Here is a 12,941-nt window from a genome sequence, read left to right as displayed (position 1 = left end):
GATTCTGATATTAAAAGGAAAATAATGAAATATTATGTACAACTTTTTGATAATGAATATGACAATTTTTTTAATTGAATTTGTAGTTAAAATTCCAGGTCAAGGTGACTTCACAGGTAAATTCTGCCAAATGTTTAAGGAAGAAATGATACCAATTCTACAAGAACTCTTCTAGAAAATTAAAGAGGAAGAAATACTTTCCAACTCATTTTGTGAGACCAGCATTACCCTGATTAAAAATATATGTGAGAAACCAATACTACACTGTATGTTAACTAAGTTGAATTTAAATAAATTAATTTTTTTAAGAAAAAATATAGGGGCGCCTGGGTGGCGCAGTCGGTTAAGCGTCCGACTTCAGCCAGGTCACGATCTCGCAGTCCGTGAGTTCGAGCCCCGCGTCAGGCTCTGGGCTGATGGCTCAGAGCCTGGAGCCTGCTTCTGATTCTGTGTCTCCCTCTCTCTCTGCCCCTCCCTCGTTCATGCTCTGTCTCTCTCTGTCTTAAAAATAAATAAACGTTGAAAAAAAAATTAAAAAAAAAAAAAGAAAAAATATATATATGAAAACTACAGATTAATATCCTACTGAGCATAGATGCAAAAATTCTTAGCAAAATGTTAGAAAAATGAATCCAACAATGTATAGCAAGACAAGTACATTAGGGTCAAGTGGAGTTTATTTTAGAGATGTAAGATTGATTTAATACTCAAATCAATCATATTATTCATATTAACATCTTAAGAAAAACTATGTGATTACTTCAATACATGCAGAAAACACAGTTAACAAAATCCACCATCCATTCCTGATCTTTTTTTTTTTAATTCCCAGCAAACTAGGAATTGAAAGAAACTTCCTTAACTTAATAGGGGCGTCTGTATAGTTACCATCAAAAATAACAGTGAAAGGACAAAGTGTTCCCCTAACTTCACCAAGGATGTTTGCTCTTACTGCTTCTATTCAACATTGCACTAGAGGTTCTAGACAATGCAGTAAGGCAAGAAAAAGACGTTGAAATCATTCAGATTGGAAAGGAAGTAAAATGTCTTCATTCACAGATAACATAGATTTTCTATGTAGAAAATCTATGTTATGTACCAAAAAAAAAAAAAAAAAAAAAAAAAGAAAGAAAGAAAGAAGCCTATGAGAATTAATAAGTTAGGCAAAGCTGCAGGATATAAGATCAATACACAAAAATCATTTGCATTACTCTATACTAGCAATGAAAAATCATGAATTTAAACTAAAAAGCAAAACTATTTGTAATTGCATCAAAAAATATTAGGTATAGGGGTACCTGGGTGGCTCAGTCAGTTAAGTGTCTGACTTCAGCTCAGGTCATGATCTCACATCCGACTCTGTGCTGACAGCTCAGAGCCTGGAGCCTGCTTCAGATTCTGTGTCTCTGTCTCTCTCTGCCCCTCCCCTACTCATGCTCTGTCTCTCTCTATCTCTCAAAAATAAATAAAACATTTAAAAAATTAAAAATATATATATTAGGTATAAATTAGGTACAGAAGATGTGACCTTGATTTAAGCCAAGTTTTTTTTTTTTTTTTTAAGATATGACACCAAAGCATGATCCATAAAAGAAAAATTGCTTGATTGGTCTTCTTCAGATGAAGACTTTCTGCTCTTCGAAACACACTATTCAGAGAAAGAAAAGACAAGCTACAGGCTTGGAGAAAGTACTTTCAAATCACATATCTGATAAAGGACTTGTATCCAGAATATATAATGAATGCTCAAAACTCAATAACAAGGAAACAACCCAATAGAAAATGGGCAAATAATCTGAATAGACATCTCTCCAGAGGAGGTAAATTGATGACAAATAAGCACATGAAAGATGCTCAGCATCTTTAGTCATTAGAGGAAAACAAATTAAAACCACAAAGAGATATAACAGAATACTTATTAGAATGGCCAAAATTAGAAAGACTGAGTATAACAAGTGGCGACAAGGATGGAACTCTCATACTCTGCTGTTGAAATGCAAAATGATACAACCACTGTATAAAACAGGGACAGTCACTTTTTAATAGACTTACAGGAGCATCTGGGTGGCTCATTGGGTTAAGCAACTGACTTCGGCTCAAGTCATAATCTCTCGGTTTGTGAGTTTGAGCCCTGCATTGGTCTCTGTGCTGTCAGCATGGAGCCTGTTTCTGATCCTCTGACCCCCACCCTTTCTCTCTGCCTCACCCCTGCTCATTGTCTCTCAAATTAAATAAATAAACTTAAAAAAAAAGTTAGAGTTACATATACCAAATGATCCATCCATTTTACCCCTAGGAATTTACACAAGAGAAATGAAAGCATGTTTATACAAAGATTTATACACTAACTCAGAGCAGCTTTGTTTGTAATAGCCCCAAACTGGAAACATCCAAATTTCTGCCAGTAGATGAATGGATAAAAAATTGTGCTGTATCCATACGATGGAACGCTACTCAGCAATAAAGGAACAAATGTTTGATGCATGCAGCAACATGGATGAATTGCAAAATAACTATGCTGAGTCAAAGAAGCCAGACATAAAAGAATATAAGCTGTATGATTCCATTTATATAAGATACAGAAAATGCAAACTAATATATAGTGTCAAAAAGCAAAACTGTTGTTTCAAGGGGGTGGACCACAGAGAGGTGGGAGGGAGGGACTATTCAGGGGCATAAAGAGACTTTTTGGTCGTGAAGGCTATGTTCCCTCTCTTGATCGTGATTAATGGTTTCACGGTTGTGGCTATATGCCAAACTTATCAAACCACCCACTATAAATACATGTAGTTTATTGTGTGTTAAAGTTATTAAAATAAGAATGAAGCCAAAAAGAAAGTAAAACTTTATTGGAATCCATACTAGTAGAAGACATTACTGAAAAACTATGTTATGCAAATTAGTTACAGATACTATTGTTTAAAGTGCATCAGTGGACACTTCTTACAGCAAAGAACCCTTTTGTAAAAGTAATCTTCACTGTGGAATACATCTTTCTTGTGACTCTTAATGTGATATATTGTGTTTCCTTCATCAGGATGAATATCCAGTCTGCTGGGATAATGACACACAATTCTTTTCAAGAGATTTTCATGCGCAACAGTAGCATGATGTTCGCTCTGCTTTGTCTTAAAGTGGCAGAGGGCAATTGCAATAGCTGGCCATATCTACACTTTGGAACACATACAGTTTACCTCACTTGTTAAATTGTGTCTTGTGATCAGATACCTATTCTTCTTGGCATCTTAGCCAAATATCAACCTAGGAGCTTACATGTACTTCATCAAGAGAGCATTGCAGATACTTTAAAATGATTCATTTCCCCTTAACACAAAGCTCAATTAATACTTGAATTGGGACTATGCATATGTGGAAGTTCCTCTCCGGTTGGCTAACAAAATCAAAACTACCAAGTTTTAGAGTGCGTATGTGTTTTAAATGTTTGGGGTGTTTTAAGAGACTTGGCTTTGTTTTCCATAAAGTAAAAGGATCCAGTAAGTGGAAAGTATAAAAGTCAGCTGTTGAATGTGACTTTCCAGATATGTTTTGTGAGCTCATTATGCTGATCATGAATATGCTAATGGACAATTCTCCCTTTTGCCTAGCTCATGGCAGTGAGACACAGGAACCATGATGTTCTTCTCACCTTCTGTATCCAACTCAGGTAGCTATGCTGACCCAGCCTTTCTTTCTTTCAGGGTGTGAACGGCATGTCTGTGGATGAGAAGCCTGACTCCCCCATGTATGTGTATGAGTCCACAGTCCACTGCACCAACATCCTCCTGGGCCTCAATGACCAACGGAAAAAGGATATTCTCTGTGACGTGACTCTGATCGTGGAAAGGAAGGAGTTCCGGGCCCACCGGGCTGTGCTGGCCGCATGCAGTGAATACTTCTGGCAGGCGCTGGTTGGACAGACGAAAAATGACTTGGTGGTCAGCTTGCCTGAGGAGGTATAGTAGTTTGCTTTGTTTGTGTGGCTGCTCGTGGAGGCTTACTAACTTGTAGACAGTTGTCTAAGTAGGTGCTAGAAGGTGGACCCTGGCCCACATTCCTGCCCAAGGGCTTGATGTCCAAGTCACCAACACTGTTAGGTTTGTGGCATAGCCAGTTTCTATGTGATGCATTTAAAATCTCAGAGGCATGAATCGGAGCAGAGTGTCTTTCTTGAAGGGAACTGAATGTCACAGTCATTCATAGTTTCTAGTTCACTTACTCTTCAGGTTTTGAGTAGTGTAGCCAAAGTTTGTTACAGTCCTGGATGTGCGATCTGAGTCACTGGGACTTGTGGCTATGATTTTTCTCTTTCAGATGGTTGAAGGAGCACTTGATTTCCCTTGAGAGTAAAAGAATGAAAGTATTCACAGCGCATTCCTTGCTTGGGGGAAAAGTTAAAGGAGTCAGTAATTTTCACAGTTAATATAGTAGGATTCTAAGAAGTGTAAACTTGCTTTTCTCACCATTGTTGAAAATACCCTACTCATGTTTCTTAATTACTTCAGTGAGCACAGTTATGTCTGTACTTTAGGGACACTAGTAGCTGGACTCATTCTGTTGAGAGTTGACATTCAGCTGGACAGCCTAAGCTGGACGAACTCAAAAGATGGGCTTCATAATGACAGAATATTAAATTGGTCACCCTTCGAACTGTGGATACAATTCCTCTATTTATATAGTCTTTTTTTTTAATTTTTTTTTGTAGGAGTAATTTGGACATAGTCCAACTTATTCCCCCTGTTGGTTTTTTTTTTTGATGTTTATTTGTTTTTGAGAGAGAGGGAGAGAGAGCACACGCACACATGCGCAAGTGGAGGAGGGGCAGAGAGAGAGAAAGAGACAGAGAATCCAAAGCAGGCTCCATGCTGTCAGTGCACAGCATGACGTGGGGCTTGAACCCACAAACAATGAGATCATGACCTGAGCCGAAGTTGGTCACTCAACCAGCTGAGCCACCCAAGGACCCCGCTGCCTCCATCATCGTACCTCCCCTTCATTTACATGGGACGAAGGGTAACACTGAGCAGCCTTACACTTTGTGTTCAGGTCCAGAATCTTTCCTTGTGCATCTACACAGTGTGTAACACTAGGGCCAGGCTGTGCACTGCACAATTTCCCAAGGTACAACTCAAATCCACAGCGTATGCGAACAGAGCTCCAGGGTTGCGCAGTGACCCACAGCAACTCATCAGCTTTTCACAGCAACTCTGAGAGACCCTATGACCCTGATGTGAGGTGCTAATGAGTAAAACTAGCATTAAATCCCAGGGCTCACAAATCCAAATGCCTCCAGAGGCCTGGAAAATAATATAAATAAATAAAAGCAGGTTGTGTATAAGACACTAGGAAGCAGTGGAGCAAGCACCTGCTCCACAGAAAGGCATCCAAATTCAACATAAGAAACAAATATGCAAACAAGTCATGGGGGCTTGGAGGGGAGGTTCGTCACCAGATCCAGTCCCTTGTGAAACATCTGCTGTTAACCCTGCAGAGCAGGAGAGCGGCCAGCTGATAGCAAGGATTGCATAAGCGCTCAACATTTTCACATTAGTATTCTTTTTTATGTACCCACATGAAAGGCTCCAGTATCACTCTTCACACCCCTAAGAAATCTTAAGTAGAAAGATCCCAATACTAGAAGCAAAAGGACAAATTGGTAATTGGGACTGGTGTAGGGAGGGAAGTTTATGTACCAAGTAATGGAGGAAGGCCAAGGAATGGTGTGATCCTGAGCTGGGGTTTCCTCATCCAGGTCAATTGGGTGAACACTTAACCTGTCATTAGGTGAGAGGATAAACATAAAATTTCTCAGCATGGTCTCTATCCCATAGTAGGCATTCATCAAATGTAAGACTCTTTTTTCTCTAGATGGGCACCAAGAATGCCTTGCAATTTATTCCAACTCTGGACTTCCCTGCAAATATTTGGGAAACTTCCAGTTATCCAGAATGGTCTTGGGGAGAAGGTGTGGCTTATAGTTTATTTATTATCTGTATCTTTTTGAGAGCTACTTCATTTATGTTTTTTACTGATTTTCAAAAAAAGGTTATATTAAAGGGGCGCCTGGGTGGCTCAGTCAGTTGAGTGTCCGACTTCGGCTCAGGTCATGAGCTCATGGTCCATGAGTTTGAGCCCCACGTCGGGCTCTGTGCTAACAGCTCAGAGCCTGGAGCCTGCTTCAGATTCTGTGTCTCCCTCTCTCTCTGACCCTCCCCCGTTCATGCTCTGTCTCTCCCTGTCTCAAAAATAAATAAACGTTAAAAAAATTTTTTTTAAGAAAAAGGTTATATTAAAATATATTTATAAATGAAAATCATATTTTATGTAATTTAGTCTCTCTTCGTTGACAGCCCCATCTCGAGACTTCCTTGACTGTGTGCCCAAAAGCCCTGGCCTGCCCCTGGTTAGCTGTGGGATCCTGATCCAGTCACTTAACCTCTCTGAGCTCCGGTTTCTACCTATAAAAACTCCTCACACTCTGAAATCCTTGAGTTATTTATCATATTACAATAACAAGACAGTAAAATTTAAAGGAAATCAGGATATAAATGCATATGGCATAACTAAGTTTCTTTAGATCAAATCCCTGATAATCACTTATTTCCTTGGTATTAGGGACTCTTTAAAGCAAGAGGTACATTATATAGACATCACACAAAAATCTGCTGTTTGGCCTTTTTGATTGTTTGTATTCCAGCTAAGTGGGAATTTGCTATGTGTTGATTTTCTTTCTTCTTAGTCATGAAAATGATCACTGTTTCTACATTATCTGCATTTCCAAACCATTAAAACCTTCTGATTGCTCATGTACCTGAAACCTTCAGATATAACTAGATTTTTTTTTCCTTCCTATGAAACATGGATTCATATTGTCAGTAACCCAGCTTTGAGTATCTTGCTGATAGGGCAGGCAAGCCAGCCACAGTTGGCATTTTCCTTTGTGGGTCTATAATTGTTCCTAACACCTCCTTCCAAAAGAGCCCGCTCCCTCTGCTCAGAGCACCCTCCTGTGGCCCCAAGTGCTAAGCATTGTTTTTCTTCCCTATGTGCACACTGAAATGTCCTTGCAGGCTCTATAGTCATTGTCCACTTGGTTCAGTGAATGACTTTAGAATTTGAATTAAGTAGCGAATAAGCAAACATCCCAAACATTACCTTGGAAAGTAGTTGCTTGGAACTAATTGGCATTTGGTTCATATAACGTAAGAAAAAACATTTGAGGGGCACCTGGGTGGCTCAGTCAGTTAAACATCCAGCTTCGTCTCAAGTCATGATCTCATGGTTCGTGGGTTCGTGCCCCACATCAGGCTCTGTGCTGACAGCTCAGAGCGTGGAGCCTGCTTCAGATTCTGCGACTCTTTCTCTCTCTGCCCCTCCTGCTCATGCTCTCTTTCTGTCAAAAGTAAATAAACATTAAAAAAAAATTTTTTTCGTTAGCTCCTTGGAAATTTTTAAACCTCATCATAATCCTGTCCCCAAGTTCAAATCAACTTCTGGTCTGTCCCAGCCTTGTTCACACTTGGCCCACCTTACACTTCCTGACCAGCCAGCCTCTGTGCTTCTCAGGGACCCCTCATGGCTGTGCCTGAAAGCTCTTTTTTGGACTACAAAACTTCCAGATACATACTGCTGCCCCTCCCTCTCCTCTACATGGTCAGTCTAGGTCAAAGCCAGCTCTGGTCTCTGGTTGTCCAGTTGTGCATTTCTACCCCAAAAACGTGACTCCTGATGGGCAATGTGATTACCAGCAAATTAGAGCCACTCACACTGCCCAGTATAGCCTCTAAAATAAAAGGGTGAGAAACAAAAATAGAGGTCTCCTTCTGGAAGTCAAGAAGTAATTGAAATGTCTTGCTCTTCTCTTTTTCTTTTCTGTTTTTTTTTTTTTTTTTCTAAAAATGGAATGACAGATAGTCAGTCCCTAGAGTTTACATGACTTGAGTGTTGGCTCCCTTTTGAAAAACACACCCAAGAATGTGTATCAGCAAATAGTAGAACATAAGGCATTGTACTTAGTACTTTAGTTAAATAATAAAACAGATCATTTAATTTATAATTAGTAAGTGTATTTTGTGCTTACAGATGAAGAGAAAGTGGTCGATGTGCCAAGCATTGCAAGGCCATTACTCCACTGCTCATTAGTATTAAAGCTGGCTCAACAAACACCTCCTTAGCTGTAGTCCTGGAGACCATTTTGGGCTGGATGCCAACCATGCTGGATGGCATCACAGTCATGAAGTTCAGTCTTATGGCATGTCAAGTACAGAGGGCAGGGATGGGGTGTGCTTCCTGTGAAGACATGGAGCCCACTGTGGGTTTGCATATCAACGCTGCCCTTATGGGGCTGCTTGGCTCCCTCCCAGAATGCCAGAGGAAGAGCGGCTGTTAAGCGGTTATTGCCAAGGTCTATTATCAAAAAGTCAAAAGGTAACAAGTATGGGTGAGGATGTGGAGAAAAGAGAACCCTTTTGCACTGCTGGTGGAAATGTAAATTGGTGCAGCCACTGTGGAAGATAGGATGGAGGTTCCTCAAAATACTAAAAATAGAACTACAATGTGATCCAGCAATCCCACTTTTGGATATATATCTTAAAGAAATATAATCACTATCTCGAGGAGATATCTGCACTCCCATGTTCACTGCAGCATTATTCACAACAGTCAAGATGTGAAAACAACTTGTCTATTGACAGATGACTGGATAAAGAGAAGGTGGTATGCATGTGTCTTATTCAGTCTCAAAAAGGAAAGAAATCCTGCTGTTTGCCGCAACATGAGTAAACCTGGAGGACATTATGCTAAGTGAAAGCCAGACATAGAAAGACAAATATTGCAGGATCTCACTATATGTGGCATCTAAAAAAAAAAAAAAAAAGTCAAAGGATAGTAACAGAGAGTAAATGGTGGTTATCAGAAGCTTGGGGAGGTGGGAGGGAAAAAGTGGAAATATTGATCAAACGGTACAGACTTTCAGTTATAAGATGAGTAAGTTCTGGAAACCTAATATATAGCATGGTGACCAGTTAATAATAATGTATTATATAATTGAAATTTGCTAAGATAATAGATCTCAATTGTTCTCACTACACACATACACACACACAAATGATAAGCATGCGAGGTGACAGGTATGTTAATTAGCTTGATTATGGTGATCATTTCACAGTGTGTATGTGTGTGTGTATAAATGTCACATTATATACCTTAAGTATATATAATTTTTATTTGTAAAAAAATAAATAAATATTTTTAAAACAAGGGGAGGAAAAAAGGTTATTGCCAAAACGCCACCACTTTTCTTTGGGTTTACTACCCATGGTGTTTTTCACTCTCTAGAGAAGAGGAAAGGTTCATACAGAGAATAGCTATTGGGTAGGGGTCAGTATGCCCTTTCAGGCAGACCATATGCTTTCCTAGGTATAAGTATATCTCAAAAGTTCATTCACTTTCCATCTCTGTCTTTTGCCTTTTCTCTCTTTCACTTCTCTCTCTCTCTCTCTCTCTCTCTCTCTCTCTCAGTCTCTCTCTCTCTCCCCCCATCTCCCTCCCTCTCAACATTTTAGGGCAGATCTCATTTTTTTCAGGGCTAAACAAAAAGGAAAACTGACCCAGAAGGATTCTGCAGCAAAGGTATTTGTTGTTAAGTCTTAACCACAGGGCACAATAAAGAATGTTCTTGCAGTAGTATTGCCTAGTACAGAGAACAATAAGGAAACTATGGAATCTTCTTGCCTGAAAGTTTTTAGAGGAGATGAAAGCTGTTAATGTATCTGGGATGGCTTAGGTCCAGTCTTTTAAAGAAGCAATAAGATAGTCATGATTATCTTTGGACAGTCTTTTCAGTGTGTAATACTACAGAAAGTATTTAACACTGTAGCACAGGATGTCAACAGCATTCTTAGTCTGACTGTAACTTGGGGGGAGGTGAGAATTGATGGGAAACAGTAATTGAGGTATGTGACCAGGATAAGAAGAATAAAACACTCACCCACCCCAGAGCACGGAGCCAGCCCTATAGCCTCACCCCATTCACTACCTGGACAAACCTCTGAAGAAGAGTAATAGGAAAAGTTTTAGATTTAAGCAACATCAGCCCTGAGGATCTGGAAAAACCACAGTCTGAACCTTTTCACTAACTTCATGTAAGGTCTTTACCAAACCAGTCAGCCTCTTTGGACTTCTGTTTCCACACTCATTTTTTCATTCATTGAACAAATATTTATCAGGGCCCTATTATTTACCAGGAAGCACTGTTCTAGCTATGGGGTAAACTTAGTGAACAAAACTGAGTTTATATTCCAGTGAGGGAGAAGGAAAAGAGACGGAAAATAAATAAATATAATATGTACTTGGGTAGATACTATTAAGGAAAATAAAACAGAAGGATGTTAAGGAGTGTCAGAGCACTGCAATTTTAAATATAGTGGCCAACAATGACATTGCAATAGCATTGCATTATGACAGATGGTAGCCACACTTGTGGTGAACGTAGTATAGTGTATGAACTTGTTGAATCATCATGTTGTACACCTGAAACTAATGTAACATTGTGTGTCAACTATACTCAATATGTAGATAGATAAATAGGTAGGTGGGTAAGTAGATAGATAGATAGATAGATAGATAGATAGATAGATAGATAAAGATGGTCAAAAAAGGAATTTTTTAGAGGGGATGACTTTGAGTAAAGACTTGAAGGAGGTGAGAGAGCCAGCCATGCTGACATCTGGGTGATCTAGACAGAAGGAATAGCAAGAGAAGGGCCCAGAGCCTGGAATGGGCTTGGCATGATTTACACAAAGTAACAGAATAAGCAAGTGGTAGAGTAGAAGGAGGCCTGTCCAGTAACAGTGCCAGGCTGTGCACCTCTTAGATACATCACCTTTTCTCGGAATGAGTTGGGAGGCCATTGGAGGGTTTCACAGGAGATCATCCTGACTGCTATATGAATATAGATTAAAAGAGAAGGCAAAGGCAAAAGCAAGATGCTAAGGCAACAACCCAGGCACAACACATTGGCTTAAATGAGAGTGATACCAGTAGTGATGATCCATGTCAGATTCTGATGATATTTTTAAGGAAGAGATAATGGGATTCCCTTAGAGAATGGATATAGGATGGAAAGAAAAGAAAGGAGTTAAAGATAACTCCAAGGTTTGGGGTTTGAACTGTTGAAAGAATGGAGTTGCCATTAACTGGAATTGGTGAAGACTGGAAGGAGTAGGTTTCAAGTGGTTGGAATGGGAATAGGAGTTCTGTTCCATACACATTAAGTTTGAGATGTGTGTTAACATCACAGTAGAGATGTCTAGTGTACTGTAGGATATCATAGTTGGAATTCATGGGACAACTCCAGCCTAGAGATAGAAGTTTTAATACCAGATTATTGGTGATATTGAAAGCCACAAGACAAAATACAATCACCAAGGGAACCAGTGTAGATAGGGAAGGGAAAAAAAAGAGGTCCCAGGATTGAGCCTTGGGGCTTTCTAGAATCAAGAAGTCAGAGAGAGAAAGAGGAGTCAGCATAGCAGATCAGAAGGAATAAGCATTAAGATAGAAGGAAAAGCAGACATATATAGTATGCTGGAAGCCAGATAAAGAAAGCATTTCAAGGAGGAGAGAGTAATCAACTTTGTCAAATGATGCCAATAGTCAGCTACGATGAAGGCTGAAAATTGACCACCTAGCAGTCTGGAAGCCATTTGTGATTTCATTGAGCATTTTGAGGGAACAGAGGGATCAAAATCCAATGTGATTATGTTCTGAAGAGAATTGGAAGAGAGGAATTTGAAAAAGCTAGTGCAGGCTACATTTTTAGGCCTTCCTAGTTATAGGGAGCAGAGAAATGGGCCAGCAGCTGGAGGTAAATGGTGTCGAAGGCTTTATTTGGGGGGGGTGTGTGTGTGTGTTTTAAGTAGGTAGGAATCCCAGCATGTTTGCACTCTGTGGTAAAGATGATCAGTCAATTTTCCTTTCTTTCCCGGACGCATAGGAAGACCAAATTTACGATCAGGAGTGCTATGTAACTAGATGCAGCGAAAGAAATATGAGTAGAAGTCATGGGTCCCTTCTGGTCTGAGACAGTTAAAAGTAGGTATGAGTTCTTCATGTCCTTTCCCACCCATTTAACTGGTGTCAAAGAACTCTAAGAACGCCAAGATGTTGGAACTGCAGCCCAGATCCCTGAGTCACTGTTGGAGAAGATCCATCTGACTCAAATCAGACTCTGACGTGAATGAGAAATAAACCCTCATGTTAAGTCATTAAGATTTGGTGTTTGTTTCCTCGGCAGAGCCTAGCCCATCCTAATTAATATTTGGGCTGATGGGAATGTTGCAAAAGAGAGAAAACTTAATAATAAAGGCCAATTGCTAAACAGATGCCCTTAGGTACTTTAAAGAGGATGGGAGCTACCGACCAAGTGGGCAGACTCAACTTAGCAAGGCACATCCTTACCTGAAAATGATGAAGTTGAACTGAATGATCTCTGAAGTCTGACAGAATACATCCTACTAGTCAGAAAGAGGAGAGATGTTTGGATTGAAAGGTAGAGAAAGGCCGTGAGAGTCACACCAGTCAGGAAAAGGAAGAACCGTAGAATTTCACCAAGAGGAACGAGCTCACTTCTCATACTCACCTTCATGAATTCTCGGACTTTTCAGAAATGGTATTACAACAGTTCACAGAAGATGACAGTTAAGAGCTGTAGAACCACAGGGCTGTTTGATAGCCTGGAACACAAGCAAATCACAGAAGATTCAGATTATTGCTCTCCGTTTCAGAAGGTCTTGGGATTTTGAAAAAAACAGTTGCATTTCATGACCTCAATTTCAACATGAGTTTGTAGGGAGTAATGATACTGGTTACCAGCTTGACTTGTGGGGCTGCTGTTCAGATTAATGAAATGTGGTATGTTACACTTCTTGGAAGGATGGTGCTAT

The 12,941-nt window shown here is 39.8% G+C and overlaps 1 protein-coding gene across 8 annotated transcripts in view; it reads left to right on the top strand.

Annotated features, from left to right (window-relative positions):
- BACH2 (BACH transcriptional regulator 2) overlaps window positions 1-12,941 on the top strand; it is a 356,529-nt gene that overhangs the window by 273,397 nt on the left and 70,191 nt on the right. For all 8 annotated transcript variants that reach the window (XM_086707426.1, XM_086707429.1, XM_086707425.1 and 5 more), the window contains one exon: window positions 3,699-3,953. In XM_086707426.1, coding sequence (XP_086563552.1) covers window positions 3,711-3,953 — 243 coding nt within the window. In that variant the 5' untranslated portion in view covers window positions 3,699-3,710. The remainder of the gene's footprint in view (window positions 1-3,698; window positions 3,954-12,941) is intronic.

The sequence above is a fragment of the Puma concolor genome, chromosome B2, assembly GCF_028749965.1.
Source record: "Puma concolor isolate L17-30 chromosome B2, mPumCon1.1.hap2, whole genome shotgun sequence".
In the NCBI taxonomy this organism is placed as follows: Eukaryota; Metazoa; Chordata; class Mammalia; order Carnivora; family Felidae; genus Puma; species Puma concolor.
This window is presented reverse-complemented; position numbering and strand designations above follow the sequence as displayed.